We start from the raw sequence: 18,589 nt of genomic DNA, 5'->3' as shown, positions 1-18,589 counted from the left end.
CTGAAAAATCTAATCTACATCATACTATCTATGAATAGCATAAAATACATACTATAAAATAGCAAACACTAAAACAAAATAACTATAAAAATCAAACTGTGTACGACGCGTTTACCCAGCCATTTCTTGATAAAACATTTGATAAAATATTTCCAAGGAAAAACGGGGAAAGCTCGCTATAGCGTACTCTATACGTCATCAATAGAACTTGCATAAAATAACTGCGTAAAACAGGTTTTTATTGGACAAATAAATAGGTTCCGCATTGTATTTTTCTACTATCTAATACGTTTTCTTAAGAAAGTTCTAGAATTCTATTTTTATTCAATTATGTTCAAGAAAAGAGTGAACAGGTACCTTCTAGGGAAGCGCGCTCCATCTTAGGCCACATCTCAGCTTACCATCAGGCGAGATAGTGTTCAAGCGCTTCCCTATCATACAATTAAAAAAAATGTTCCTACAGTGTACACTGTACATATTGTATAGGTGTCTAGTTAGGTAACTATAGCCTAGTTAATAATTGTCCCCTGATTATTATTAATCGTATTAGCTTTTTAACAAAATAGCTCAACAATGCTTTTCATGTGGGGCCAATAAAAACGCATTTTGTTATATTCTTTCAAGAGAGAAAAACTTACCTTATTCGTGAGAATATTATTACACTACCTAAATAACGGACAATTTGACTCTTAAAAACCTTGAAAAAATCCTCCTATTTTACTTATTACCGTGTACTTTTTTCCTTTGGAGCTTAAAATTAAAATTGTCTTTATTTATACCTATATTTTAACTATTTTATGCAAGTTCTCGACGGCTACAAGCTAATAACAAGATATGTAAGAGTTTTCCATGTGTACATTTTTCATACAATCCACTTTCAGGAATTTAATATGCTTGAGCGTAAAGCTTTGAAAATTTATAGTAATAAAGGGCGGATTCAGAACTATTTTCTGCGAAAATATCATTTTATTAAGTTCATGCAGGTCACTGATTTAGAGCATATCCTAATACGAACATTGCTTTGTTGACAAAAACGACTCTCTATTTCGCAAACAGCGAAAAATGGAAAGAAAAAGATAAAAAAACCCAATTTAAATGGTTATGTGTGTGTTACATAAATGGTAGAGGTGTATTGTCTAATTATAATAATTTGAATAGTTTTTCTTTGTCCACGTAAGCTTGATCTTTTTGACAGGTGTAATTTTTTCTGATCGACATAACTTTGCATTGACGAACATACCATTTTCATGGGAGGATTATTAATACAATTGCAATACTAGACATGTTACATTTTAACACATCTGTTCCATCCCTTATCACCTGTTTATATTAACAATTTTTGTATTATTATCTAGGAAAACTCGTACATACCTAAATATCTACTTAAACATAAAACAAAATCTTACTTAACACAGAGACGGTCCATCAGTGAAGAGTGCAGAAGATTGTGAAGAAAAAAAATAGATTATTAAACATGCGTAATATAAAATACATAGAATACATAGGTGTACTAGTAAAAAGTGCATAAGAATAATTTATAAACAAAAATATAAAACTTATTTAAAATTCTAATCAGCTCTTGGACTATATTCCACGATTTATAGATAACTCCTGTAAATTGTAAAATATAAGCATATATAGGGAATTATAATACTAATACCTTATAGAAAAAGAACATGCGTTTTTCTTTAAGTTCTGTTTTTATACGCTCTCTTATTTATGTTTCTGAATATAAAGTCTTTAATCCTTTGACATTTGAAGTATGCTGTAGAAATAAATAAATAATCAAGAAATAATCATTTAGAGAATATGAAGATCAAACAAATAATAAATGTTAAATACAAGTCTTGTAGATATAGTAGAAACGTAAATTGTTCAATATTTTTACAAACTTAGGTAGGTTAGAATAATTTTTAGACGCTTTCGAGTTTCGTCATTATAAGCCCAAGTTTTTTTTACGTATCTTAATGCATAAAGTATCTACCATTTATAATATTATGCTAGCCAAATATGCTAGTTGTATATTTGTATATATAGAATCCCTAGTCAAAACATAAATATTTTTATAGGAAATCTTCAGGATATATTACAAAGGATTGGATTTAAAAATAAAAAAATAATAATATTATGTGGAGATTGGAATATTGATATTCTTAAAAAGACTAAGTTTTCAGATGAACTCATTACTTTACTACAGAACTTTAATATTGAATGCTTAATAAAAACACCTACTAGGAAAAATGCATGCATAGACCAAATAGCAACAAATATAAAAAGAAATGTGAACACAGAAGTACTACACCTCGGTTTGTCAGACCATGAAACGGCACAGATATTAAAAGTTAGTATGACAAAGCGCAAAACAAACGTATCCTGGTTTGAGACAAAAAGAGACTACTGTAATGAGAATATTCGTAAATTTTGTGAATGTATGTCATCATTAAGCTTCTCCGAAACACATGAATTTAATAATTTAAATGAATGCTTTAATGCTTTTTATGAGTTATTCAAACTGTTTTATGATCTCTGTTTTCCTATTATTAAGATAAAGAGAAGTACAGGAAAATCTAATCTTAACTGGATAACAAAAGGATTGAAGAAATGTTGTATAAGAAAGCGACAACTTTATCTTAAAAATATATATATTAAAAAAATGTATACTCATAGTTGGAATCATTATGTGAAATATAAAAATATACTAAAAAGGTGCATTCTTAAGTCAAAACAAATTCAAAGTGAAAAATTTATTAAATTGGCAAAAAATAAGAACAAAGCTTTATGGCAAATGATATCTAATAATATTAATGACGAAACTAATATTACAGAAATTGAAGAGATTGTAGTTAATAATAAAATATACAACTCAATGAATGAAATTTGCGAACAGTTTAATAATTTTTTTATTGACATCACAAATCAAACGAAATTTAATTTTGATGTAAATGCCATAAAAAAGACTTTGACTACAGAAAGTTGCAATACTATTTTCTTAACACCTACAAACAGTATCGAAATTTGTAAAATAATAAAATCACTTAATAACACTAATTCAGTAGGAACAGATGGAATAAGTACAAAAATATTAAAATCCTGCAGTAACCATATTTGCGAACCGTTGTCTTTTCTTGTAAATTTATCGATGGAACAGGGAACTTTTCCACACGCGCTAAAAACATCAGTGATAAAACCATTATTTAAAAAAGACGATCCAAAAGATATTAAAAATTACAGACCGATAGCGTTAATACCAATGATATCTAAAATATTTGAAAAAGTAATCTTAGAAAGAATTAGAAATTATATTGATAGAAACAAGATCTTATGTAAAGAACAGTTTGGATTTAGGAAAAATAGTTCCACTTCATTAGCATGCTTTGATATGGTGAAAGAAATAATTCAAGCCTTCATCGAAAAAAAACCCGTAAGCGCTATATTTTTAGATATGAGCAAGGCATTTGATTTTGTAGACCATGAATTACTCTTGCTTAAGTTAGATAAATATGGTATAAGAGGAATTGCCAAAGAATGGATTGCTAGTTATTTAAAGGATAGAGATCAGTATGTGGAAGTACAACAAATAGTAAATCAATCAAGAAACGTATATAGATCAGTAAAAAAAACTAATAGATCAGGTGTACCACAAGGAAGTGTGCTCGGCCCGTTTTTATTTCTCTTGTATATTAATGACCTACCGAAATCAGTGAAACACAAATCAGTTTTATTCGCAGACGACACTACCCTAATTGTTAAATGTACTGAAAAGGAAACGTACGAGAGAGATATAAATGAAGCAGTTAAAAATATTGTAAAATGGTTAGAAGACAACAATCTTAAAATTAACTTATTAAAAACAAAAATAATTCAATTTTATACTAAGAATTGCTCCAAAATAAACCTAAATATAAAGTGTGATAACCAAGTAATAGAACAAGTAGATCATCATAAATTCTTGGGTGTTTTGTTGGATGAAGGTCTAAAATGGAACAAACACATTGATTACGTTTGTGACAGAATTAATCGTTTCGTTTACGTATTACGGCGTCTAAGAGATACTGTTTCTATGAATGCAGCAATAAATGCTTATCATGCCTACGTTTCCTCTGTACTTTCATATGGAATCATTCTTTGGGGACAATCTTGTGATGTGCGGAAGGTATTTGTCTCACAAAAAAAATGTATCAGAGCTCTGTGCGGTTTGAACCAAAGAGACAGTTGTAGACCTCTGTTTAGTAAATTACGGATCCTTACTTTAACTTGCATGTACATAAGAGAAGTATGTTTATTTGTAAAATATCACCCGGAATACTTTAAGAAGAAAGGAGAAGTAAATTCGCATATGTTGACAAGATACCAAAACAAATTACATTTCCCAACGTGTAGAATCAACAAAGCTAAAAACAGTGTAACATTTATGGCTATTAAAATATATAATAAAATACCGGACAATTTCAAGGAACTACCAGTAAATCTTTTCAAAAATAAACTGACGAACTGGTTAATGGTAAAACAATTTTATGACATTGAAGAATTTATGACTTTGAAGTAGTGTAAACTGAATTGTGTGTGATAAGTGAAGTGTGTAGTGATATAATCGTGTAAATCGTAGTGCGTTCGCGTAATTGTGAAAATTGAATTGTGTGTACATTTAAATAATTAAACTAATCAACTTTCTTTTTTAATATTTGCACACCCAATAAATGGGTAGAATGTATTAGCCACATAATATTGTAATGAAAACATCTATAATTTGTAACTACATTCTTGCAAATAAATATAATTTGAATTTGAATTTGAATTTAGTAAATCGTCTCACAATCGGCTGAGAAATTTACGTTAGAAAAGGTGTATGTAATATGTATATAGGTCATATATTTTCAAATAATTACCGCTCTAATTCAAACTGAAATCTAATAAAGTCATAACGCTATGTCATATTTAACAAAATGAAAATCATTCTAGCACAAAATTGATAATACATAATTAACTTCTAATCAATCGTTAACACTATTTAAACGATAATCAACGTCAAAATTGGACCGAAATTATTCACTTTTTGGTCAACAAACCGTCTAAAAAGAAGCCATATTTACCTGAAAACATTTTCCTATTCGTGTCAAGATTAAAGCCATTCCTACAGCCGAAATAAATGTGCCAATTACAAAACATTACATTGCTCTGAAAACGCAAAGAGCTGTACAAACAGGCAAGGCGCCGACCAAATTGACACAATCAAATTAACCTAATACTCCACTCGGTCGTATTTCACGATATAAAACCTTATAAAACGGGAAAAGGGCGGTCCACACAGAGCGAGCAGCCTCGCGAAGCAACTGCGCGGAGCAACTCTTTCAGTGTGGACGCAGCTCGGTCGAGGCCAAGCCTGCTTCTGAACCGGTGGTTCATAGTAAAACTATAATATTATGATTTAAAGGTGCTTTTAGAAGACGTATAATTGAATAAATAAATGTAAGTATACGTAGTTTAGATTTTTTCAGGTGATGACGATGAGGTAACAAAACCGATCCTAGTTTTTATAGTAAAAATTTTTAATAAAAGTATATTAAAGTGGAACAAGTGAAGTCAAGAGGCAACAATATGAAGCATAAGCTACAGAATAAAAATAACTGTGTTTGAGCCACATCCACACTGATCGAGCTTTGCGCAGCAACTTCGCGAGGCTGCTCGCTATGTGTGGACCCGCCTTAATTCGATGCCTGTTTTACTTCATTAAAAGGTTAAAAGATTGAAAATTGGCTCTGTACAAATGAAGTTTGCGTGATTAATTCGATGGAATGTTGATTCGGATCGAAATATCCTGCATTGTAATGAGATTATGCGCCTGTTTATTTTATATCTATACGTTTCATAGATAAGCTTATTAATAAAAAAGACGGGTTGCAATCCGGGAGTGCCGGCAGAAGTGAAAACTTGATTATTAACGTTCAGCATGTTTGATATTTTGGAATGGTATCCGTCTTACGCATGGAATATAAGGGCTAAAAAAAAAGTCCGTCTTACGCTTTTTCGATCAGGCCACGTGTCCTGACGCGAGTTTAAGATTTTATACCCAACGCCGCTAAAGAAGTTTTCACTTCAAAAAAAGCTCTAAGTACATGAAGTGAAGTTAGCGTAAATCGTGAAAATATTGAATAATAATACATTAATCGCATTTTAAACTCTCTCTGTGAGTAGTTATCAATAAAATATATCTTAATGAGGAATATCTATGAGAAACTTTTAAATTTTGTCAAAAATACTATGACGTAATTCATAACGCATTTGGAAAAGGAAAACAATTTATATTTAAGTCATATAAAACTGAAGCAAGTTACACACGTAGATATTAAAAACGATACATAATCTTGCGTTCATCATACAATATTGTTCGAATTTCCCGCCATTCCAAAGCAATTCTGCCTACATTTTAAGCCTCATAACCCGTAATCCCGTAACCCGTAATTACGGCTGGCATCACTGGATCGCCTGCCCTACAAGTCTCAATCCATTCATAACCAAGTGCTGAATGTTCTTGAACAGATTGCATTTATACATACCAAAAAAAAAAAAATAACCCGTAATCTACGATCTATATCTCGCTTACATAACTACACAAAGAATAATGTCAGTAATCTTCATATTATCACACAAAATTACACATAAGTAAAAACATTTTTTCCTAACAAAACGACCTGTTTAATAATTCAGTGGCAGCTTGAATAACAAATTTTCGCGTCTTTGTCGGCTTTACACCGTTACGAATAATCGCGGTATATCGCGAATTATTTGCATAAGAAACGAGTTTTGGAAAATATTTTCACATTTATACCAATGTTTGTTAGGAAAATATAGACATAAGGTCAAATAGGTAGCAGTTTTCGATCTTGTGGCATTAAAATACTTAGATTATATAGATATTTATCGAAATTATCAACCAAAATATCTAATTATAAGTATTTACATTTAAAGGGTCTTTCATTAAGCATGAGTCGGTGTTTTCGGCCTATGGTGACCACCTCATGTGAGTGCCATCTATCAAAATGTTTAGCCAATTATGCTATGTTACCAAGTTACACGAAAAAACATAATACTATAAAGTAAGTACTAACTAAGTATAACTTCTTAAGACATTCAGATAAATTTGTATAAATTAACTTAGCGAAAAGCTTCTTTCGCCAAAACCAAACAACACAAAGGGAGTGAAATGGGGGATGGCAAATTTGTATGGGGATTTACTAACACGCTAAAGTGTGAAAAGTTAGTCTATTATCAAACAAATCGTTTGTCTTACGGATGGCTGGATTTTGACGTTTATCTCATAAGAGTTATGTCAACAAAGAGGCAGTAAAGAAAACAATAATATTGACGTAAAGCACTTATAGACCGGGAGATACTGACACAAAATTGCAGATTTTCGGCGGTATGGCGACCATTTGGAATCGTCCGAAAAGTATGGCATGGCGATTTTCGTAAATGGCTGCACGACGATGGTTACCTGTGCAAAAGTTAGCCTGGTACAAATGGTTGAATTGTTTTTTTTAAATCAACACATTCGCGTCGGTATGTCGGGCTGTAAGTCACACCGGAAAAGTATGGCATGACACTACCGCCTACTTCTTTTTTATGGGCTATCGGTAAATTCTAAAATTTTTGTGTTACAAATCGTTTGACTTCGCTATTTTTCCGACGAGTTCGACTAACGCCCACGCGACTAAGCCGCCGGTACCAGCGTTCACACCATCGTTTTTCTTTTTGTCATTGCGTACTAAGACCCCTGTAGAACCGCCATCCTGTTACAAATGACTCGAAATTTTGTGTCAGTATCTCCCGGTCTATTAAGCTTCTAAGAAAATACCGTATTATATTGTAGTGGAAGGGATGCCTATAATGTAGGTAATCATCATCACTATCATTAACATTTCAAGATTGCGTCATGGCATACCGTCACGCCATGGAGTAAGGCGACGATTTTGGTATCTTTGAATCTTGCCAAAAAGTTTCACTTCTGACACGTGTGCTCTTTTTACATCTGTTCCATAACATATCTATAGACTTGTTATTAACCTTCACTAAAAATCGAAAAATCAATCCGTATCAACGTTCCATTGTATTGTACCTAGTGCTTTTACGTAGATTATTTGCGAATTTCAAGGTGAAAAAAAAACAATATTTTTTGCCGCATTTCAATTGAAAAGCTGGACATTGAACAACTGACTGCTTTTAAAAGTTGTCACAGTCGAGAGGCTCGATACGGTTTGTAAAACGTAGCTGTGGAAAATAGAAAAAGTAAATTCGACCTTCAGATAAACCTTTTTATCTAAATCTCATTAACGTGTAATGATGCAACGTTTTATGCTTTTTCTTCACGAGTATTTTCTACTTTGAATAGCAAAGGAATAAAAAGAACGTCATTAATTATCTGTGATTATCATAGAAAACTGAATAAAAAGTTTTATTTGTCTAAAAGTTCTGTTGTTAGACGATTTTTGGCAAAATTTTTAATATTTGAAAACTTACAATGACACGTATGATTTACACTTGTAAAATCACTTGGTTTACAGCTTAGGTTTACAGAATCTTATTTATATGTACCTATTACTTTTTGCGAAAGACTTTAAATAACACATAATGTTGACACAGATTAAAAACCTTGGCTTAAAAGTTTAGACAGATATGTGATTTAGTTACATCGCCTTAATCACGCGAACGGCGAAGCCTTAACTACATTATCAACAAAAAAAACTGTACGTTTCTTTTTCTTTTTCGTTTCAAGGAATATTAATTTTCTTTATTACAGAAAGAGTTAAAATCTCCACTAGGAGTTGAACCCAAATTGCAGTAGGTTCTGCCTCATTATGAATCCTCGATGTTTAAATAATTGTATTTTAAATGATAAAACTTCTTGCCTAGAATACATTGTCATTTTTTACCAGGCTTCGTACCCTTAGAACAGTTAACCTTTAAAAAGTTTAAAAGAAAATGGCGGCAATAAAATACACATTGGTAGCCATTTATACTTGCTATGTGTTACCATGAGCCTAATATATAAATTATTCATTGCGAAAACCCACCGTTCGAAGTTAAATCAATGTTTTATGCGAAATATCGAACGCTTAGGATTTATTTCTAGATATTTCCACGTGATAGATATCTTGCTAGTGCGTGGAATAGAACGAAGATAAAATATTACATTTAGATATAACTATGAAGGATATATTTCGACCTAGAAATTATAATAGGTATTCCCGAAATTTATTAACCTACCTAATCCTTAAATTTTGATAATGGAAAAAAGCGCAAAGTTTCATCTTTACCTATAGATTTACCTTACCTTGATTCTGTAGGAAATTAGGCGAAATTTTGGATTAATAACTGTCTAATTAATATACTTGATTAGTTATTTACAAAGTAAACAATGATACTATTAGACAGAACGTCCTACTAATATCATAAATGCGAAAGTGTGTGATTGTGTGTGTTTGTTACTCTTTCACGCAAATACTACTTAACCGATTACAATGAAATTTAGCACACATATAGAGGGTAACTTGGATTAACACAGAAGACCGGTTTTATCCCGGCAATCCCACGGGAACGAGAACTATGCGGGTTTTTCTTTGAAAACGCGGGCGAAGCCGCGGGCGGAAAGCTAGTATTATTATATAGGTAAAATCCTTTTGTAAAGCAACTAAAACTTTTAATGTAAAACCGGATTAGAGAAGTTAATCTTATAAATTTATAAAGAATAGAAAAAATTCGATTACGAGGCGGGACTCGAAACCGCATCCTTCGCGCCATTCCGGGGCGGATGCTTGACCAACTCAGCCACTCGTGACCCGCCAGAACGATCGAATTTATTCTATTCTTTCAGTTTTATGTGTCTTAAGTGACACACCGCGCGCCATCTATTGAGATGATTAACAACCATCTCAACCAATATGAAGCACTTTTCAGTGAATACAATATTATAACGATGGAACACGACCTTTTTTGTTGAATTTATATTTTAGGTTTTATGGCATTCAAATGCTTTATAAATATAAATTTATAAAGAATAGAAAAAATTCGATTACGAAGTTAATCTTTTTACTACATAATACAACAAAAAAGGAATAGGTATTTGCTTTTCTGTTGAAAATAAGAAGCTTGAATTTCCTCGGAAAGGTGAAGCGAAAAATTGCCAAAATCAAATACAAGATGTCCTCTGTCAATTTGAAGACACGAGTGTATTTTCACGAAAAGATTTCCAATTTTGTGATCCAAATATGAAGGAGACTTAATACATCGTTTTGTTTTACATTTTATGGATAAAAATAGCCTGATTTGTTTTTTCTGTATGTGTATGTTTTTCCAAGTAAATGGGTAAATGTTTTCCAATAATGTTATATAATGTATCTTCCGTGTTTAATATAATCTGTAGATATTGGTTATCGTTGTTTTTATTAGAAACTAGGTTTCCACCAGCGGCTTCGCCCGCGCAGTCAAAGAAAAACCCGCATAGTTCCCGTTCCCGTGGGATTTCCGGGATTGCTCATTTTCCCGGGATAAAAAGTAGCCTATGTCCTTTCTCGGGTATCAAAATATCTCCAAACCTTTAATGAAAATTGGTTCAGTAGTTTAGGCGTGATTGAGTAACAGACAGACAGACAGAGTTACTTTCGCATTTATATTATAATAGTATGGATGTATCTTCCGTGTTTTATATAATCTATAGATATTGGTTATCCTTGTTTTTACTAGAAATTGATCTAACATTCTTATATACACACTATAACAATATTTCCATGTAGTAAATGTGAGCTTTGTTTTGTTTTACTACACTCATTCTCTCAGTTTGTATGAAATTATTTTATTTGACTTCTCTATTAAAATTTAGCTTTTAGATTCTTGTCTCTAACTGTGAAACTAAATGATATTTTCTATCTATACTACCAACACGTATTAATTTTCAAAATCAAAATCAAATACATTTATTCAGTAAAATTTACTATACAGTTTGTCTAATAGTAATGAGAATTGAGACATCATTTTACGCAAATTTTTGGTGTAGAACATTGGCTAAAATTTTGTAACGTACTTATTCATTTCATTTCTCAATAATCATCCAGAAAAAACTATGCTTTTCCTTATCAAAACTCAGTATTCCGTGAAAGTCAATTGGTTTCGTTGTATCCATAAAATGGACAAACGAGCGAAGCAGGAACACCAATTAACTTGATTCATAGCTATAATTGAAACAGGGAATACATTTTGTATCGATCTCTTGTAAGTTAACATTGTTTTTAACCAGACGAGAAAAGAGTATTGCAAATATCAGGTTTATGCTTTATGTTGAATTGTTCCTAAAGAAATGGACGATTTTATCGATAGTTTATTACAATATGATCTATTTACGTCAAACATAGTAATGACGTGACTTCTAATTAAAACTTGACTTAATTCTTGATATTGAAGAATTCTTTTCTTAGAACAATATATTATATTATGTAACTAAGTACTTATAAGCTGTTATCTAAATAATGACTTTTTTGTGCTATGAGAATTTTATATCAGCAGATTTATCTACACCAAAACAATTGCCTAATAATATTTACTATCTTTTGATCATTAAATTAACCTAGCAAAAAGGTAAAACTTTAACTTCTGTAAAAACATATCTATTTTGAAAGAAGTTAAAGCCTCTTCAGATAAAGTAGGTTACGTAAATCTGTCAAGACTGATATTTACGACGAATACCACACTGTTTTCCGTCTCACCGTAAAATGGCTAATGGGAATACATTTAAACTCACAAACGCTCTTTAATATTCCACTTGTTTATGTATCAAATGCTATCACTACATAGAATAAAACAAAGTCGCTTTCTCTGTCCCTGTGTCTATTTATATGCTTATCTGTAAAACTGCGGAACGGATTTAGATGCGGTTTTTTTAAATAGATAGAGTGATTAAAGAGGAAGGTTTTAGTATATAATTTATTAGGTTTTAGACAAAGCGGTCGAAGCCGCGGGCGGTAGTATAATATAAAACAAAGAGTAATTAAAAGTCGAAATTACATTGAGAGCGGTAGCTTAGTTTCTTTTAATTTCTATAGTTTAATTTATATCCAGCATAGAATTGTGACAACTACGTATTAAAATATTGGATTGAAGAATTATGAAGTATCTTTAAATCGCTATAAAGTACACCAGCTAATAGAATAAAAGCAAAATAAATTGATATTAAAAACGACTAAAGCAAGTGTTAAGAGGGCTTATTCAATTTAACGCAAGTCAAAATCTCCGCGATCTATTACGATAGATCGCGGCTTGCGCTATCCTTTTACTATGAACAGCATAAGTCCACAGGAGAGCGCCGAGCAACATGTCCTCTCTCTGGAAAGGCTCGCTGCCGACTGATTTTAATCGGGTCGCGCGCAGTGTTTTATAGTACTTTAAAAAAAATTGTAGAAAAATAATAGAGGTACCTTAGTTGATTTTTTAAATTTTATCTTATAAGTAAGACGTTCTTTTATTGCAATATGTAAAAATTATATTAAACTAAGTCAAATATCTTGGTGAAAATAATCATTTAGTCGACTATAATTTCTAAAAAAATTCACATTGTTCGGATTTTAATTTCGTAAGTTAGGAGTCCAAAATAAAAAAATCTTTTAACTAACTATTTTAATAAGGATTTTTGCAGTTAGTTAAAAAAAATTGTGTGTTAGATCTGTCAGCGATTTCAGATATTTTTAGCTTCGAAATTGACACTAAAAGCGAAATCAAGTAATCATCGGCTCAGTTATCTTGATGGTATTCACAAATACTGTATTAATTGAAAAAAACTCTTAACTAACTATATAGACAATAAAATTTCCTAAAATTATTAGTAATTCATATGTTTGTAAGATAAGTGGTTGATGGACAATTTGGTTTGAAAAATCACATATTTGAGCCAAACAGCGCACGGACCGCGTACACGGCCTTAAAAAAAAGTCCAAAAATAAGATTCATACCACCGATTAACTCAGGTTCCCCGAGGTTCACGTAAAAGAGGACATCCTTTTCGTAGCTATCTTCTTCCACGATATGCAGAGGGATGAATTTTCTGGAACAAATGAGAGTCGAAATTAATATTTGGTATGTACATAAAAACGTCTAAAATATAGGTAAATATAGTGTGTAAAACATTATGTTAGCATAGATTATTATTAATCATGCAAACTGGTCACTGCTCAGTAGTGCATCTAATAGTTAACTTAAATAAGTGATTAAATTTTACATGAGAACAACACGAGATAATATTCCGTATTTAGTTTGGAAAAATCGTTGTGAATCTTCTATACTAATATTATAAAGCTGAAGAGTTTGTTTGTTTGGAGGCGCTAACCACAGGTCCGATTTGAAAAAATATTTCGGTGTTAAATAGCCCATTAATCGAGGAAGGCTAAGACCAACAGGAGCGGAGCTACGCGGGTGAAACCGCGGAGCGCAGCTAGTAAATAATAACATAGTTCATATACTACGACATCACATATTTATTTATGAACAAAATATGCAGATCCTTCATTTCTAGATATTACACGGTGGATTAAAAATGTAACTTTTATTTAAATCTAATGGTTAGGATTTCTACGGATATATTATAATAGTATAGATACGTACTAAGTAGCAGAAGTTATAATAAAAATATACTCTTGTAATATATTAAACTTTCTACCCTAATCCTAAAAGGATCACAAAACAAAGTTCAAACACAGATGCAAACGTTACAAAACCTTACACCAACACGAAGTTAAATTTCACCAGTAAGTCATTTTACAAATACAAAGATAATTAAATCAAAGACAGTAAAAACAGACGTCATAATACAATTTGCGATACGAGGACTTTGTCTAATTGAATTTCTGTATTTCGTTTCACTGTGAGTGATATTCCTTTATATGTTCGGTATTTAAGATTTGGGATGATCAAATAACTCATAAGAAAAATATGTATTGATTTTATTAACAAAGAAACATGTGTTGTAATTTTAATATTATGTTCAGTTTAAAATATAAAAAGGGATTATTTCTTTTTTTTTTTTCATTTTTAGTGAAACCCTTTTAGCATAGCTGTTTAACGTTTTGTTCTTGTTAAGAAATTCGACTATTGTGATAGATGAAATACTACACAAGGATCCTCAACACTCATTTTATTACAATTATCAAAAATCCTCATCAGCTTTTACTTATTTACTAAGCTTATATTTGTTAAGTATATGACTAAATTGTATAATAAAATATTGTTAACTACCTGTACCTTTGGAGATATCCGATTATAAAATATATAAAGTGACCTAACATTTACCTAATAAAAAACATCGTGAATATCTCCTTCACACGTTATAAAATTTCCAGCTAAAAGAAATTACCAACAGTAAAGCTGTAACTCCTGAAAACAGACCATTTCCTAAATTCTCACATAGCATCAGCACAAGGTTGAAATTTGCAATTCAATTATATGAAATTAAGTCAAATTTACGTTTGAACGCTTCACGCATAACTTTAATTCAGTTTAACTTAGACCCATTATTTAGAAACGTTACGTAACTTAACTTTAATCAATATTTTAAAACAAGGAAAATCAAATTTTATCTTTATATTGTGGTTTTACTGTTAATGATAATCTATACTAACATTATAAAGCTGAAGAGTTTGTTTGTTTGTTTGAACGCGCTAATCTCGGGAACTACTGGTCCGATTTGAAAAATTATTTCGGTGTTAGATAGCCTATTTATCGAGGAAGGCTATAGGCTATATTATATCATCACTCTAAGACCAACAGGAGCGGAGCAATGCGGGTGAAACCGCGGAGCACAGCTAGTATTTTATATATTTGGTCCAACTCGCCTTCAAGTTTAGGAGAAAAATTAAATTTTCTGAGAAGATAAATCATTTTTTAATCCACTGCACGGCCTGAATAAATTACCTACCTTAACATAAATAGGTTCCATTATATTTTGTTTTTCTTAAGGACAATATATTTCATTCCCATAATCCATTTTTCCGTGTTTATTTACTACAGACATTATTTTTAAAACAAATAATAAAATTTATACGTTAGATGCAAAAAATTTCATTACATATAATTTTCCATCTATACTAATATTGTAAAGCTGAAGGGTTTGTTAATTTGTTTGAACGCGCTAATCTCAGGAACTACTGGTTCAATTTGTAAAATTCTTTCAGTGTTAGATATCGAGGAAGGCTAGGCTATATATCATCACGCTAAGGCCAACAGGAGCGGAGCAATGCGGGTGAAACCGCGGGGCGCAGCTAGTATTCAATATAAGCGATAGTTTGTTACTTCGCCATATTTATTCCGAAGGTAACGGCACCTGAATAATACGTAGTCTGTTTTCATTGATTTTAAATATATGGATAAATTAATTATAAAATATCTTTTACTTGCAAAGTTGAAGAGATTTTCATGATTTCATCTACCCGAGTTATAAGTACCTACTGACTGTAAGAATATATTGTTTACTCATAATATATTATGCATATTATTTTGAAGAGAAACTTCTTTATCGGGGTTGGAAAAAAATTTAGTGTAACATTTTTCCGTTACGCGCCATCTTTTTTTTATCCCTACCACGCGTGATTCGACGTATTTTTGTAAAGTTGCATTTAGTAAATTATTTTTTTTAAATAAGGTCGTAAAGAAGTTTCACTTCTTACGTGTGTACACAAGTACACGCACACATTTTTTTATACATAGTACAGACATTGAATAAACAATAATTATACTTTTCATAAAAATAAAACTTTAATTTTATTTACATTTCTATATACCTACTTTATAGTATAAATTAATAACCCAACAAATGGTTTTTTCTATAACCTAAAAAATATATTTATCTCATCTACCCTAAAATATCATCATGAACGTTTCCACATCTTAATATCGTAAAATAACTCGCGGCTATAAAAAGTAATGTTCTCTGAAAACGCTAACTCATACTGAATGTCTGTAAATAATCAATAAAATGAAGGGTTCTTTTAAATCACGTATAAAGAATAAATCGTAAAAGATAGTTTGTGTTTGAGAAATTTAAAAAAACTATCGGTCATTTACCTCTATCTATATTTAGTTTAGTACATAACATATATAAGTACATAAGTGTACCTTTAGTATATTACCTAAGTGTACCTTAGGTATGTTACTATTATATATTATATTATATTACTATATTATGTCCCTGTTTAAACAACGCGTAGCTTTTTCGTAGCACTACGTAGCACGTCGATTGCTATGGTATGATTTCTTCTATGATAATGTTTGTATTGTATGAACAACTTTAATTGTTATTTTAGTTGACCAAAGTCACTAATTTGTGAGGCATATAAAAACAATCGAAGCAGATTGAAATAAAAGCATAAATTAAATTTGTGCAATACAATACAAGTAAACAGAGAGAATTGTCACATTTTTATGCACGATTTGCTTTATTACAGTGAAAAAAATTGATAAAATACAATATATTGACAGAAATATGAAAGTACATGCCAAAATAATCTCTGCATCATCATCGACATCCGATTTCTTTCTCTACCATTTATTTCTTTCAGGAAATGATAAATGAATCGTGAAATAAGTCGTTAACTCGGATAAATAATGATGTAATAAGCAGCAGGGGTCCAATAACTGGCGTTATGACTTTTTCGTTCGGTCGGGTAATATCGAACAGAGATCTTAATTAGAAGTGAAACGATCTTTGTAGTAGATAGCTTAAGAAAACGTTATTTACGTAGTAACTATTTGATTATATCTGTGGTTATCACTACATAGTATAAAACAAAGTCGCTTTCGCCTTTCTCTATCCCTATGTCCCTTTGTATGCTTAAATCTTTAAAACTACGCAACGGATTTTGATGCGGTTTTTTTAATAGATAGAGTGACTCAAGAGGAAGGTTTTAGTATATAATTTACTAGGTTTTAGGCAAAGCGGGCGAAGCCGCGGGCGGTATTGAAAGCAGTGTGTACTTTGGCAATGTGTAGGTATTACATTTTTGTGTCTAAAATATGACTAGCAATTACAACTATTTATCAAATAGTTATAAAATTTGTAAACTGTAGAATTTAATAGGCAACAATAGATTTATATATTTTGTGTGCTGATCCACGGAAAGTTTAAAATGCTTATTAGAAGTAAAACTTCTTTAGGCGCATTGAGAGTAAATTTTCAAGGCCGTGTCATGGCAATACCGTCACGTCATGAAGTAAGGCGACGATTCTGGAATCTTTGAATTTTACCAAAGCAGTTTCACTTATTACACGTGTGCTCGGTACACAGTACACACCCTCTTTTTTAATACAGACGAAGTCGCGAGCATCAACTAGTGAATAATACTCGTAATAGATTTTTAGTGGTTGGAACGAAATAGCTTTCATTCCACTGCATAAAACATATTTTATCATCTATCTTTTTCCTGTCTGTGATTTATGGTGTGTAAATCTTTTTAGTTCATTTATACTCTATGGTCTCTACCATAACGTGGTTGTGAAAGTTTGAAAAAATGAAAATATGTATAATAGAAAAGACCTGCCGCCGGATAAATAAAAATAATATGATACATTATCTTTCTAATCGATAAACCCAGGCTACCTCAATGCCTATATAAAAAAAAAACACTTTATTTTCAGTAAATAATAATTGTAACAAAATTCATAATGTTATGGGTGTCTATTTGCCCAACCTCGTAGAGAAAAAGCTAAAATAAATATTATTACAATTTACATGCCTTGGTTCGCTAGTCTCTATAATTATTTTGAGGTTCATTGGACTTGTAGGGTTGCCACCACCAAATAATAAGCTAGTTTAAAAAGCCAGGACTTTTCATAAATTAATGAAAATTCGAAACACAGTATCTACCTAGTTCCAATCATATATTTAAAATACTTCATTGTTAACTAGCTTTCCGCCCGCGGCTTCGCTCGCTGTGTCTAAAACCTAATAAATTATACACATAAAGCTTCCTGTTCAGTCACTCTATTAAAAAAATTAATGATTTAAGCATACATTGGGACATAGGACCAGAGAAACTGACTTTGTTTTTACTATGTAGTGATCTATAAAATAAAAGTGATATTGTCATCTTTGAAATGAATGAAACCGAAAAACTCACAACTATACAGTATTTTTTCAACCATAACAATCACACTCTAACTTCTAAGTTATAATGATGGTAAATTATGATGTTACCTTACATATAAAAACTATTACGTTGCAGTAAAACTATTCACACAACCCAGAATACAAAAACTAGGGCATAATAATATTGTGTTATGCCATAATGACATAATACTTGTAGAGTAATAAGTGCCTAAATTTAGTGTACAATGACGTCATTAATAACTCAATATGACTATATTCATAAATCAAGTGCGATCGTTAAATTTAATGGTATCGATAACTATCGGTTAAAATGGAGGACGTAATTAGGTAAATGTTATTTTGAAGCGTTTTATCCAATGCCTTTTATTTAATCAAATAAATCTAATTGTGTAATGTGTATGCTATTGCTAAATGTGAATGAAATGCGAAAACTTTATATGTATTGGGTTAAGA

At 31.2% G+C, this 18,589-nt stretch overlaps 1 protein-coding gene across 2 annotated transcripts in view; it reads right to left on the bottom strand.

Annotated features, from left to right (window-relative positions):
- Positions 1-18,589, bottom strand: part of LOC123699935 (sodium/calcium exchanger 3) — a 96,811-nt gene that overhangs the window by 12,606 nt on the left and 65,616 nt on the right. For both annotated transcript variants that reach the window (XM_045646983.1, XM_045646984.1), the window contains exon 2: positions 12,993-13,084. In XM_045646983.1, coding sequence (XP_045502939.1) covers positions 12,993-13,084 — 92 coding nt within the window. The remainder of the gene's footprint in view (positions 1-12,992; positions 13,085-18,589) is intronic.

Source organism: Colias croceus, chromosome 18, assembly GCF_905220415.1.
Source record: "Colias croceus chromosome 18, ilColCroc2.1".
NCBI lineage: Eukaryota > Metazoa > Arthropoda > Insecta > Lepidoptera > Pieridae > Colias > Colias croceus.
This window is presented reverse-complemented; position numbering and strand designations above follow the sequence as displayed.